This window comes from Petaurus breviceps, unplaced genomic scaffold (genome assembly GCF_028583685.1).
Source record: "Petaurus breviceps papuanus isolate PSGF00001 unplaced genomic scaffold, PetGlider_PUasm1.0 229, whole genome shotgun sequence".
Classification (NCBI taxonomy): domain Eukaryota; kingdom Metazoa; phylum Chordata; class Mammalia; order Diprotodontia; family Petauridae; genus Petaurus; species Petaurus breviceps.
Window position 1 is genome coordinate 14,821,395 of NW_027185903.1, and position 14,840 is coordinate 14,836,234.

Consider the following 14,840-nt stretch of genomic DNA (forward strand, 5'->3'; position numbering starts at 1 on the left):
CTGGGGTGCCACCTATGCTTTCTGGTGATATCCTCAAACTGCTTTCTACTGGGTCTCTCCTAAACTACTCTCTGCTGCCATCTGCTGGTCATCTGCTGTGATAGGGTTCTATGTTGACCTGCCTTGGTAGCTGCTGGGACCTCAGTTCTGCAAAACTCACAACCTCTGGTTATTTTAGCTTTTCTGAAATGCATATCCCAATCAGCCCCATTCTGCTGGCTGCATAGAAAATCCCTTTAGGCATTTGTATTCCTGAGCAGCTAGATGGCCCAGTGGATAGAGCACAGGGCCAGGACTCATAAAATCTGACCTCTGACACTTACTAGCTGTGTGACCCTGGGCAAGTCACTTAACTGTGTTTGCCTCAGTTTCTTTATCTGTAAAATGAGCTGGAGAAGGAAATGTCAAAACATCTTTGCCAAGAAAACCCCACATGGAGTTGCGCACACCAATTTGTATTCCATGCAGATCAGAGGGGCTCATGACCTTTCTCCTGTCTCCTGTCTCATCCCATTTTTCTATATAAGTCACAGAATGTTTGAACTAGAAAGAATCAACCGATCCATTCTCCTCATTTAAGAAGGAAATTGATACCCAAAAAAGGGAGTGACTTGACCAAGGTCCTACAACTAATTAGTGGCTGAGCCAGTATTTTATCCCAGCTTCAGTGACTCCAAGTACTAGGGCTATAACATCAAGGCCACATGTCTTGGCCAATACTCCAACAATCCCTTCCTTAGCTCCCATAGCAATGGGCAGCTTACAGTCTCAAAGTGTCCCCAACTGCTAGGTGGTGGCAGCTCAAGGCCTGAACCTTGGGGATCTTGTCTCTTCCCTTTGTAGCAGGTTTTGATCACAGGGCCAGCTAGTCTCAGTCATTGAGGCCCCAAACACTTCCTTATAATGAATTCTTCACAATGTAGCTCTGAAAATGGTGTCCTAACTTCTTTTTGTTTTAACCCTCCCAAATGAGAAGTTTCACAAGCTTTGTTCTGGCGTCATGTGGTCACCACTATGATGACCTGTTTGAAATGATGTGTTGTCAAAAACTCCTGAGCCGAGCTTTCTCCTCTTTTCCTGGCTTTCCTTCTGCCTGCTTTCTCTTATCTTGGCTCCCAATCTCTCTTCTACCCTCTCTCCCCCTCCGCAGTTTCCCTTTGAATTTCTGTTAGATAACAAATGTATTCTGAGGAAGTGGAAGGTGAATGTACTCCAAGGTATACCTCAGAGAAACTGGGAAGCTGGAACGGTAGCTGTGTTCTCTTTTCTGTGCTATTTCTTGCTTAACTTGGTGGGGAAATGAAATGACTGGTTGAGAAATGAATTTCTCTGGCCAAATGCACTTCTTGGTTAAATGAAGGTTAACCAGGAAACCATTATGGTTGAAAAACTCTTTCTAAAATATGTTAGTGACCACTCTTATGCCTTAGTTAAGTACAGTACAGGGAACATGAATGAATGAATAAATAAATACATGAAGTATTTATTACAGCTTGGTGGCACAGTGGATAGAATGACCGGCCTAGAGTCAGGAAGACCTGAGTTCAAATCCCACCTCAGATGCTTACTAGCTGTGTGACCTTTGACAAGTCACTTAACCCCTGTTTGCCTTGGGTTCCTCATGTGTCAAATGGAGATAATAGCACCTACGACTCGAGGTTGTTGTTAGGATCAGTTGAGATATTTATAAAGCATTTGACACAGAGCCTGGCACATAATGAATGCCATATAAATGTTAGCTATAATAATAATAATAATAGCTATCATTATTACCTCCCAGGATGTGAGGATCAGATGAGAAGATAATTATAAAGAGCCTAGCATAGTATCTAGCACATAGTAGGCACAATATAAAGGTTAGATAGTGTTATTATCATTTTACTGCTTACTTTGGGCAAAGCTCTGGGGACTGGAGCAGAAAAGGAAGGCAGCCCCTCCTCTCAAGGAGCTCTCTTCTAGTGGTGGAGAAAACATACCCAGCAGGTGTCAGCTGCAGCTCCGAGGTGAAGGCCCCATGGTCCTTAGGGCACTATGACAAACAGAAGGTAATGCCTCTTCCTTAATGTCATTTCTCCCGATCACGTCACATCCGTTTCTGACGCTGAACCATTTGACAGTGCCAAGCTCTCTGGTTGCAAGAACTTTCTTTTCTCTATCTTCAATAAACATGTGGGAAAGAGTCATTTGAATCAGAAGCTGAGTAGTATCTTAGAATGACAGTTTGGAGCATTTGTCACATCCTGGTCTACTAGAACCACCCCCCTCCCTCCCCACCCCATACCAGAAGCCTCCATCATGCCTGGCTTTTAGGAGCAAGAGAAACATCAATAAAATAAATTCAGATGTGGGATTTGGGCTCCAGGCACAGAGGAAATATTTAAGAGTAAATATTGAGGCCTACTCCTCTACTGTCTACTGTCTCTCTGGAGACCTGCTGGGTCATTAGTTGCTCTATCCTTTATAGAAGTACAGCTGGGTTTGTGGAAAAGATGTATTATTATTGCTGATAAGAGCTTAATTTATATAGTACAAATATTACATTATTAGTGCATTTATAGACAGATCAAATGAGATAAAATTGGTAAGCACTTAGGTATATAGTAGGTGCTTAATAAATGTTGGTTCTGCAGTAAGAAGTTAAGTGATTTGCTCAAGTTTACACAGTCAACATATGTCAGGGGAGGAATCTACCCCTAAGTCATTGTGCTTTAAGGCCAGCTCTTTATCCACAATACCATATTTCTCCTGAATGAAGAAGCTCTCCATCATGACAAAGCTTCACATCTCAAAGTTTAATCAAAGTTTGGACAAAAAAATGACATAGCTTGCCCTCATAGACTTCTGAACAGATAAGAGAAATCTAGAAATCCCTTTTCATCTAACAGCAAAATTCTGTGCTCTTAAGGATAATGAAAGTTTCCTGAAATCTGCCCATTTCCTTATTCTTTTATTTCCTCCAGTTCCCCCTGGCCCCTGCATTTGCTGACAGCATGCTTTTTGGCATTCTGCTCCTCTCGCTGTGGAAAATGAGAGATATAGATTAGGGCTCTGCAGTCCCACCCAAGCTTTTCTAAAGGAAGTCAAAAGGACAGCGGAGCTAGGTTGCCCCAGCAGTCTTGACAGATATGACTAGCGGTACAAAGCCCTATACTCAGAAAATAGAACTATTCCTTTGGTTGTCATTACAGGGATTCCCATTACAATAAAACTGTTGAATTGTGCAAAGGATTGGACAGAGCCACACCGCACTTGCCTTTTCCCTTAAATCCTGTTTCTAAGTGATTGTGGCATTGAACTTGAGCGAACAGCAACACCTTAGAGAAGGAGGGGCTTTGTGAATGAAAACGTTGGGATGAATTTTGCAAGTAGTGTGGTAGATGGAGCACTGGTCTTGGAGTCAGGGGACCTGGTCCAAATCTCCCCTCTTAACTAGTTGTGGGATTACCCTTTGAGTCTTACTTTCTTCACCTGTTAAATGGGTATTTTAATAATACACTATCTCATAACTGTGAGGAAACAGTTTTTATAAACTTTAGAGCACTTTATAAATGTGAGTTATTATTAGATGAGAGCCTTGGAAAGGTTTATGAAATGAAGTGGCTGTTTTGGAACCTTTAGTCTTGTGGGAGTGGGGATAAAACTCATCGATTTAGAGTTGGAACAGAAGGAGGGTAGGTATTCTTTTAAAACAATGCTAACCCTTTGGGATTTACCATGAGAGCTCGTTCTTTTGTATAGACCTACGGGGTCTAGACAAGCTGCAATGCTCGCCTATTCCTTCTCAAGGGACCGTATCTGTGGATTCAGATGCATGAACCAGATTCAGTACTTGGGAAAGTCTGGTTTCTGTAGAGAGGACTCAGATTCCTTTTTTCATTGCTTCATTGGTCTTTACATCACAATCCTGTAGCTCTGGAGAAATAATTTAAAACAGGTTTGGTTCTAGGTCTAGCATATCCCCACATGGAGGAGTAGAAAAGACTCAATGTACGAAGTAAATCAGCTATAGGATAACTATTTATTTCTTCCACACAAAAGAAATGTTGAAAACAAAGGTGTGTATTGCCAAAGACAACCATGAAAGAGTAACTTAGAATTTCTGCTATACTCTTCTGGGAGGTTGCTACTTAAGCCAGGAAGCATTTTATGGAAATGATCAATCAGTATTTACTTCACCTTTGGGTCCCTTGGGGTCCATGTCTTCTAGTAGTCAGAGCAGGGGCTGGGTTCCTCCTGTCGATGGTCATCCTCTCTTCAAGAGGTATCATAGTAGCTGTAGGGGGCCCCTCCCATACATAACTAGCACTAATTGAGAGACCCAGTCTCTCAGACTCATAAGGTGGCCTCCAAGGCTTCGACTCTTCTCAGGGCCGCTATTTCATATATTTCACCTGTGCTCAGGGAAAGAAACACAAGGCAGATGATGCATCGAAGACCCACAGTTCAAACTCACATTTTCCCAGCCAAGCACCTGCTCTAGTTGCTGTTGTGCAGTTCACATTTTACACTTGTCATAGAAATCCCAGAGAGAGTTAGATGCCACACATTCTAGAGACAGGACAGAAAAGAGAAAGCCCTAGGAGGTAGAGTCATTCCTGTTAAGGTCTACTGATGGTGGCCAAATAGCTAACCCTCTCTGATCCAGCTCTGAATCACTTTCATCTGAAAGTACTGATTCAGAAAATGCCTAGTCTACCAGAAGAAGCCAGGCTCTTGCATTTGGAGTAGGAGGAATTCATTAGTTTGCCTCCATTACACTGTTTGCCCCTATTATACTTACTTTTGTCTAGCTGTCTAAAGGGTGAAGACAATGGGAGAATCCTGAAAGAAGTGATAACAGAAAGCAGAGTTGGAAAAGGGTGTGTGTGTGTGTGTGTGTGTGTGTGTGTGTGTTCTTTAGCATAAAATACTATTATCAGTAGTGTTTCAGCCACACCCTGGCCCCACCCCAAATTTCTAGCTAATAAGGTTTAGGATACAGATTATCCCCTTTTCAACTAGATTAAGTTTCCAAAACTTGCCACATCTTTCTAAAGTCAACTATGGAGTCCAAATTTTGCTAATTCAGACATAGGTCCAGGTGGCTTGGTCATGATGGCAGAGGGACTCTGGTCCCCTGATAATCTAAGTTTTTAATACTACTGAGCTTCACCCCATCCCAGTCAATACTTTTTCTCTATACTGTTTCTAGTCCTACTATCACTAACCTTTTCTAACTTTTCCTCTTAAAATAAACAGAAACAGATGTGTTTATATAAATAGAGAAGACTATGTAGCAAAAGTCTAAATACTTTGGATCTATGTCAGTTCAATTCAATGAACAATGTCCTAGTACCATACAGAGCAGGCCTCAAAGCTAGGAAGACCTGAGTTCAAGTCCTGCTTCTGGAACTTGCTTGCTGCATGATCTTGATCAAATCATTGAGTTCTCTGGGCTCCTGGGCTAGACCTAGGCAGCTCCCTAAGACTATACATTGCAGGGAAGGTGCTGAACCACACTGGTAGAGGAAGTTTCCTTACCTTGGAGTTTCCTATGTCAATAAAATAATTTTGATTTCCCATTCCTATCCCTATCCTTATTCCTTGTTGTTGTTCGCCTATTTTTCAATTGTGTCTGACTCTTTGTGACCCTTTTTAGGTTTTCTTGGCAAAGATGCTGGACTGACTTTCCATTTCCTTTTCCAGCTCATTTTATAGATGAGGAAACTAAGATAAACAGGATTAAGTGACTTGCCCAGGGTCACACAGCTAGGAAGTGTCTGAAACCAGATTTGAATTCAGAAAGATGATTCTTTCCTGACTCTAGACTTGGAATTCTATCCAATGCACCACTTGGTTGCCCTATCCCTGTCTCTATCCCTATAAAAAAATGAAACCATTTCTACCATTAGATTCTACTGGGAGGAAATGGGCACTCAGCTATACAAACTATATCTAAAATAAATACAAAGTAATTTGCGGGGGGGGGGGGGGGGTAGGGAAAGGAGCTAACAAGAGGGAGATCAAGAAAGCACTCTTCAGGTGATACTGGAGGTGAGCTTTGAAGGGAGCTAGAGATTCTCACAGGAGCAAGTACAGAGGGAAAGCATTCCAGATGTGAGGGACAGAGAGGGAATGACATGTGGAGGAACAGCAATTGGCTGGTTTGTCGAGTGATGTGGAATGAATCTGGAAATTACCTGGAGTCAGATTGTGGAAGGTTTTAAGAATGTTAAACAGAGGGGCTTATAGTTTAGCCTAGAGGTAATAGAGAGTCAGTGAAAGTTCTTAAGCAGGGGAGTGGCCTGGTCACACTCACATTTTAGGAATATCAATCTAGCAGTTTATAGAGGGTGAGAGCCACATACAGCTTACAATGCTCCCGAGTGAGGGAACCTGTTTAAAATGGAATTGGAGGGGTAGCCAGGAGCAGGAGTCAGGAGGACCTGAGTTCAAATCCTGCCTCAGATACTTACTAGCTGTGTGAACCTGGCCAAATCATTTAACTCTGATTGCCTAAAAAAAAAATGCAATTGGGAAATATTTAACAAAATCATTCAAAATATAGTGAAACATAGATAATATCATATTTGAAAACTAAGTCAATATTCAGTTCAATGGGATCCTTATGTAAGATTTTAAAACCAGTGGTCTGGTTAATAGAAAAACTAGGGCAAGGAAACTGATTAGGAGGTTGTTGCCATAGGCCAGGAGAGAGGTCACACCTCCTGTGGGTAGTCAATAATTTAGAATGCAACTTCTATTGAAGATTCTCTTAAAAGAAAAACTATGACACAGCAGTCCATCCTAGCCTAAGAGTTCTTTTTTTTTGGGGGGGGTGCTTTGGAGGGTTCTGTTGAGGGACAGAAATAGGACGTGACCCCAGCACACAGGGCTGCAGAATCCAGTCTTGTTTCAGCTGTTAAAAAGCAAAGTATCAGATCCTCCCTCTTCCCCTTTGCCCCCTGAGCATAGTGTAGTAGGGAGAAGGGCTTATGTCTAGACTCTCCCAGTTACTGGTTGGATCCTCTTGGGTGAGGTTTTCATTAGTTTTGTTTTGAATTCTCCGAGTCCTTCATTTTCTCATCTGTAAGAAAAGTGGTTTGGGAGAGATGATTTCACAATTCCCTTGCACATTCCTTTCTGTGATTCTCTCATTCCTACCTCCTCCTTCTCCCTCAACCTTGACTTTGTGACCAGGGAGAAGGAAAAAACAAATGAGCTTTTACAAGGTCACACCTGAGGAAATCTGCTCTGGCTAGGAAAGATTTAAAGATTCCAAATATGAGACAGACTTAAACTTGAAGAAAAAACACAAATGAGAGTGTTCAGGGAGGAACCGTCAAAGGGAGTGGGGAGAGAGGCAGTGTGCTGAAGGTTATCTGCGGTGACATCTTCCTGGCTGACATTCTCACTCTCCCTGTGGGCATTCTAACATCAGTGGGGTCACTCTTGGGGTAGAAGCATGCAATCACGGATTGCAGAATCTCCACATCTCAGGGTCAGACAGGGTGTGCTTTAGGGTTTTTGTTAGAGATATTTCCTGCATTTTGGATGATGAAACTTGGCCCGAAGACAAATGGCCCTGAACAAATGATTTGGGCTGGACCTTTATCAGTTTTATCAAGGGGGGAAAATACTCTGATTAGGCTATAAACATAGTACATCTGAAATTGTCTGTTATCTTTATTTTCAATTTAGGAACATTAAGGAAGCAGCTATGATTCACCAACAGGCCCTGTTCTGACATTCAAACAAGATCACAGTTTGGAGACGAAGCAGATCCGCTCTTGCCTCTGGAAATTGGCTTACTGTCAGCTTAAAGCCCAAGAGTGGCAGAAGCTGGCACACTCATGGAAATTTTCAGATGCACAGATCAAAGCTATTGAAGAACAGTGGTCAGGTAATGACCCAGTAGAACTTACTGGAAGAAATGAAGAGTGAGAAATGATGAAACTAGAAGTTTCTGACAAGGATTAATTGCTGAGAATTAGCAATTAGCAGCTACTTTCATCGTGTAAAACAAGAATAGTGATATCAACGTTTTACTGTGGTTTTGGGGAATTTTTAGCCAGTGACTCCTCTCCTTCAAAACAATGTTTGCAAATGGTTATTTGTTTTTCAAGTTACAAAGGTTTGAAAAGCAATTGATATTTTTTGACCAAATAAACACACAGTAGAAGGAGTACCAAAAGAAGCTCTATGTTCTTAACAGCTTGTTCTGTGACTGGTTGACCACCAGCGATTGATAAATGGCCACCACAGTAACTGCAACTGAAGAATAATACTTCTTAGGCTTGCTCTGTGGTGAATGGGATTATATATTCTGGCTTCCTTGGGTTTCAGAAAATGTTCTACAGCAGTTACTGAAAGACAGTAATTCAAAGTAATTAAAGGATTTAAACTAAATTACATTTGTCAGAATTAGAAAATATATACTGGTTTCTGTTCATTACCTTTGGTCTTATAGATGTTTGTTGTGTTACTGCAATCTGTGGCCCATTACTGCTACAGAAAAATAGCTCTATATTTACATAGACTGGGTTTAATCTTGGGTGCCTCTCATACAATCTTGGTGGCTCATGTACTCACTCAGGATGCGTCATTCTTGGTAACATAATTTCAACCAGAAAAATCAATGAATGCAGAGAGAGAGAATATTTAGCATAAATGAAGATCTTGCATAAAAAGAAACATAAGGTAATTCTATGTGTGTTACATAGGAAGTGAAAGCTCTTGCGAGCATGGCCATAGAATGCTGTTCATTTGGCTACATGGAATACTGCTGAGACATGAAAACCCCATGAAGCACTTATATGAAGATCTGGTCAATGTGGGGTTCCCAGAACTAGCAGGTCAGTAAGCAAAAAGGTGCTTTTTGGTCTTGTTTTGTTTTTAACAAATCATCATCACTACCCTCTCTTCCCTCTGCAAGTGGGACCTCTGTAAATGGCAGAGGACAAGGGCAAGAATTATCATCACTGAGGCAGTATACTACAGTGAAAAGGCTTCAGAGGTTTACTACCTGTGTGACCTTGGGCAAGTCACTTTATCTTCCTGGTTCTCAGTTTTCTGCTCTATAAAATAAGGAGGTCAGACTACATGGCCTCTGAGGTCCCTTTCAGCTCGATGATCCCATTAGCTTCAACTCTGACATTTACTTGGTATCTTATTATACCTGAGTCACATAACCCCATTGGACTTCAGTTTCTTCATCTGTAAAATGAAGGTAATAATATTTGAACTGGCTATCTCACAGGGTTATTGTGAAGGAACTGCTTTGGAAAACTCCAGGCTAGGACTTATTCTCTGTTGTACCACCAGCTCTATTTAGCTATGCTATTATGAGGATTACCTTGGTGCATGGGGTAAACAAAGCTTCTGCTGTTCTTGAACTATGGCAGAGAGGGGCAGACAAGCTACCTTTAACATCTCTTCCAGGTCAAATCTATGATACTACTTGTCTTTAGTCAGATAGAAGTGAAATGGAGATAGAATGACATTTTGCCAGTAGAGGCTGTATTTAAAAATTGCCATTTTCAAATTCCACCTTGATAGGTATCCACACTGATGATGATGATTCCCTACAGCATATACTTCATGCTTCTAAGTTGATGTCACACATTTCACACCAAAGATGTCATAGATTCCCCATAGTATCTTTGTAATTCATACTTCTAAGTGGACCCACCTATTTCAGTGCTTATGGAGTGCTCTTCCTCATATAATAGGTATATTGTAGATTATTAGTAAATTCAGTATCACTGCATCAAGATGTGGGGGCCAGGGGCGGCTAGATGGCGCAGTGAGTAGAGCGCTGGCCCCAGAGTCAGGAGGACCCTAGTTCGGTTCTGGCCTCAGACATTTAACACCCACACAAAAAAACTAGCTGTGTAACCTTAGGCAAGTTACTTAATCCCAATTGCCCTCCAAAAAGGCAAAAAAAAAACCCCAAAAAACAAAACAAGATGTGGGGGCCATCACCATCACACTAAGGAAAGCCTTGCTGAATCAGGTGCTTGATCCTGTCTCTTAATTTGGGTAGTGCTACCAATGGTATCAGGGGTTACTTTGTGAGAAAGTCTAATTGTTTCTATCCTTCAGCAGAGCTATCATCTTGCCAATGGTGTTATTATTGACTGTAACCCATTCTATGTCCCCTGACCCCCCTACCTTTTATTTTTCTGTATTTCCTATCTATGTGCATTTATAATCCTCCACATACAAGAACCAAAAACACTTTATTTAAGAAGAAGGTCTGAAGGTGCTGGATATAGACAGCATTAACTAACTTGATTAAGACTGAAATGGGCAATATTTAGAAGCAGACATTATGAGCTGTATGACCCTGGGCAACTCATTTAATCTTTCATTCTTCTTTCCTGCATGGGTAAAATGGAATCACACAATAGAAGCTATCTCACAGGGCTGTGGCATCAAATGAGATAATACACTAAAGCACTTTGCAAACCTTAAAGACACATAGAAATGCTATTTATTGTGATGATGATGATGATGATGAAATGACTAGCTGTCAGTGTGAGTCATTTGTGAATCAGCTCTCTCTGTGTAGCAGGCCACTGACAAGTTAGAAGAAAAGTCAAAATCAATAACAGGTTAGAAGAAAGAATAAAGATGAAATGCCATTACATACAATTTTTACAGCTTCAACCTGAGCTATTCAAAGAGGTTATTGATGTCAAAACATGGAAAGACTCTGATTCTGATTATCAGTATTTCTTACAGAAGTTTGGCTGATATAAATAAGTCACCAAAATGGAGAGATAAAAAGGGCCTAGAAATGCATGATCAGAAAAGTTGCTGGGCTGGCCATATTTTATCATAGTTTCAGAGCTATATGCATACTCTTAGAACGTGAAAAGACTTAGAGAAAAGCCTTCAGTATATCATGTAGATTTTGGTAGAGCCTTACAAATAACGGGTGCTTAATAAATTCTTGTTGGATTGAATTAAATTCTCTGTAGAAGATCTATCAAGAGAATATGATCAAGAAGCAGATGTATGGAATGAGGTACTGATAGATTTCAGTCTGCACTGATGGGAAAGATAGTCATCCAGATGATATCATAGGTTCCCTGTAGTGTATACTTCCTGGTTCTCTGCTGACCCATCTATTTCATTGTCTTATGGAATGGCCTTTTTCACATAATGGTGTTTTGTTTCTGTTTTGTTTTATTATTATTATTATCAATAGAACAAGTCTTAGAGAATTACCTGAACCACTAAAAAGTTAAATGACTTGCTCAGGGTCACCTGGTCAATATGTGTCAAAAGTGTGACTTGAACCAATGTCTTTCGGACTCCAAAGCTAGCTGTCTATCCACTGTGCCGTTATCTCTCCTCATCTAATGTTTTAGTAACACAATTGTTGAAGAATTAACCTAATGCACCATGATCTTAATCAAGGAGAAAGCATTCCACAAAGACACAGATCCCAAGGGTTTGTGCAGACTCTGTGAAGGAGCTTTTCTCTGAATTAGCATCTAGGTGGAACTTTTTATAATCTTTTGAGAAAACAAAAAATAATCACATGAGAGTGGTACAAAGTTGGGAGATTAATAATGGAGTTATATGGATTTAAGTCATTGAGGTTCAATACATTTTGGGGGGAATATTCTGAGAAAAATGTAAAATATTAATGAGTAATTGATTTTGGCAAGTTAAGCATCTCCAATCGTTGGCAGCAGGGTTTCCCGTGGGAAAACACTTTCCTTCAGTTCTTCAGGACAGCAGTATCTGCTTTACTCATAGTCCTTTGCAGTGATTCCAAGCTTCTACAGACAAAACAACAAAATGATAGACTTATAATTTATTAGGACTAGAATCCTCGTTCTACATTAGAGATTAATGGGCTTTTGTGGGTGAGGCAGGAAATTACCCATAATGCTAGGTGTTTTATGAGGAAATGCATTCTTTGTGTGTGGCAAAGAGGGAGTGCAGAAGCATGAGGCTCACATCATCCTGCTCCTGCCAAAGCTCAGGGAAACTGGTGACATGTTGGGGAGAGCTTCTCTCCTCCTTTGTTGCCTATTCATCCATATATGAGATTAGCTATAAAATGGAAATTCATAGGAGGATGCTTGTCAATGTTTAACAGCCTTCTCACTTGATAAACTTTTGCATTTAATCTGCACTATTATTTTTAATCTAGAAATCAATAAAACAGTCAATCAAGCCCTGATTTTTCTTTCTGCTGATTACTGAGGTATAACTGCTCAAACTGAAAATTTAAGAACTGGTGCTCCTAGAACAGGCCTGCACAACATTTGTGCCAGCATGCTGCTTATGGCCTGCAGGCTACTTAAGAACGACCTCTGGGTTGTTTGCAGTCGTGAAAGGATTTCAGGCAGCCCATGAAAAATGTAAGATTGTACAAAAATGTAATATGTGAAAATGTAAAAACAGGCCCGCACAACATACCACCTGTGGGCCGCTTTGGCAGGCCACAAGCGGCCTGTGTGCCGTATATTGTGCAGGCCTGTCCTAGAGCATTGTAATAGTAACATTGTGTGATGACCAACTTTGATAGACTTAGCTCTTCTCAATAATGCAAGGATTTAATATAATTCCAAAAGACTTAAGATGGAAAATACTATCCACATACAGAGAAAGTTTTATGGAGTCTGAATACAGAGAGTAGCATACTATTTTTTCATTTACTTTTTGTTTTTTGTTTTTTCTTTCTCGTGTTTTTCCTCTTTGGTTCTAATTCTTCTTTACAACACGACTAATGTAAAAATCTGTCTATTAGGATTGGACATGTATAGCCTATATCGGATGACATGCTGTCTTGTGGATGGGGAAGAGGAGGGAGAGAAAATTTGTAACTCAAAATCTTACAAAAGTGAATGTTGAAAACTAAAAATTAAACAAACAAATAAATACCTTGATAAGTTAAAAAAAAATTGGTTCTCCTAACAGCTTTGAGCTGGCTCAAGCACACACCTGGATATTCATAAACTGGGAGCACTCATAATATTTTTCCCTTAATCGTACCCCCATAGTTATTCCTAGAGCAACAGCTGATGAACCCAAATTAAATAAAATCAAATGGCAATTGGGCTTGTTTGTAGGTAACATCCTAAATAACTCTAATGGCTGATTTATTTTTGGATGTAACAGAATATTAATAGCTAAGATTTACACAGTGCTTTAAAGTTTACAAAACACTTCATAGATGTTATTTCATTTGATCCTCACAACAACCCTGTGATATAAGTCCTATTATTATCCCCACTTTGCAGTTGTGGAAAATGAAGCTGAGGGAGGCTGAGGGACTTGTCCAGGGTCACACAGCTAGTAAGTGTCTGAGACAGCGTATGAACTTCAGTCTAATGGAACGCAAATCCAATACTGTATCCACTATCCTATCCAATCCAATAAACATTTGTTATGTGCCAGACACTGTGCTAAGCCCTGGGGATATAATTAACAACTAGAAAAGACAGTGTTTGCTCTCAAGAATCTTTCAGTCTAATTCACTATACCAAGCTGTCTCAGTCTTGCTTTTCCCATCTAGCAGTCTAGGTGACATTGGGATGTGTTGGTTTAGGCACTTTGGTCCTGAGTTTGATGACATTATTACAGAGTTTTCTTTGTGAATCCTATGATGATTTGGAGTTATTATGCATCAAAAAATATATGGTAAAGTTTTAAGAAAGGTCTTTGAATTTGCCTCTCATAAGATCAGAGATGCCCTTACAGAAATGGTGATAATCCATATCTAAGTAAGAAGAATATTCTGGCCCAGACCTGATTTAGGCTGGTCTGGGGATTCTGGTTTGAGATTAGAACAAAATGAGAATTTGCAGACCTTCTGACATTTAACAAAAGGAGGTTTACTTAACCACAGCATGGGAGGATATTCAGCAAAGACATGATATCAATTTACTCAGGGCAACTCCCCTGCCTCCATATTTGCCATGGTGGAGAATTTGGGCAACAGTGTGCATCAAGCCTAAAGAGTGCCTGACTCTTCTTGTGCTGGGTTTTTTTTTTTCATAATTAGATACTTGGAAGAAAAGTAAACTGTCTTAGTTCCCTTGACCAATTAAGTCTTGAAGTTAGTCTCACTATCTTTTAGGGAAAAACCAGCCTAGTACATGTGGAAAGTAACCTTAGCATATTTGGCTCTTCCCATAAACAGAAATTATACTTGTCAGAATCAGAATGGTTAAATTTCAATGAATCAAAGCCTCCCCCCAGTTTTATTTTGTACCAAATTGATGAATAAATCTTTCTATTTCAGAGTTTTTTCTTTCATGTAAGCACACCAATAAAAAATTTAACTTTTGTAAAAATATTAATGTTTACAATAACTCTTCAATAAAATAAGTGATTTTTCAATGTGTTTTTAAAAAAAAATATTTCAGCAACTTATTTCTGATAAAAATATTTTCTTTTCAGAGAAGATTCGACAACTACAAAGTCATACAGATACAAGCTCCAGGAAATGTGCAGTTTCATAACCTCTTGAAAAGAAATAATACCCTTTGGTACCGTGATAAAATTTCCAGACCCATGTAACAAGATCAAAAAAAGAAGAAAAAGACCCAGATATACAAAAGTATTTATAGCAGATCTTTTTGTAGTGGCAAAGAAATGGAAACTAAGGGGGGGGGCAGGGTGCCCAGTAATTGGAAAATGGCTGAACAAATTATGTTATATGAATGTAAGGGAATATGATTGTGACGTAAGAAATGATGGAAGAGGAAGTTTCAGACAAACCTGAGAAGACTTTTATGAAGTGACAAGGAATAAAAAGAGCAGAACCATGAGAACAATCGATAGAACAACTGATGGAATAAGATTGCAATGAAAGACAACTTTGAAAGGCTGAT

The 14,840-nt window shown here is 39.9% G+C and overlaps 1 protein-coding gene across 1 annotated transcript in view; it reads left to right on the plus strand.

Annotated features, from left to right (window-relative positions):
• Positions 1-14,840, plus strand: part of ANKDD1B (ankyrin repeat and death domain containing 1B) — an 82,637-nt gene extending 67,797 nt beyond the window's left edge. Inside the window, 3 exon segments of the mRNA XM_069095987.1 lie at positions 7,681-7,882; positions 8,703-8,834; positions 14,407-14,840. Coding sequence (XP_068952088.1) covers positions 7,681-7,882; positions 8,703-8,834; positions 14,407-14,468 — 396 coding nt within the window. The 3' untranslated portion in view covers positions 14,469-14,840.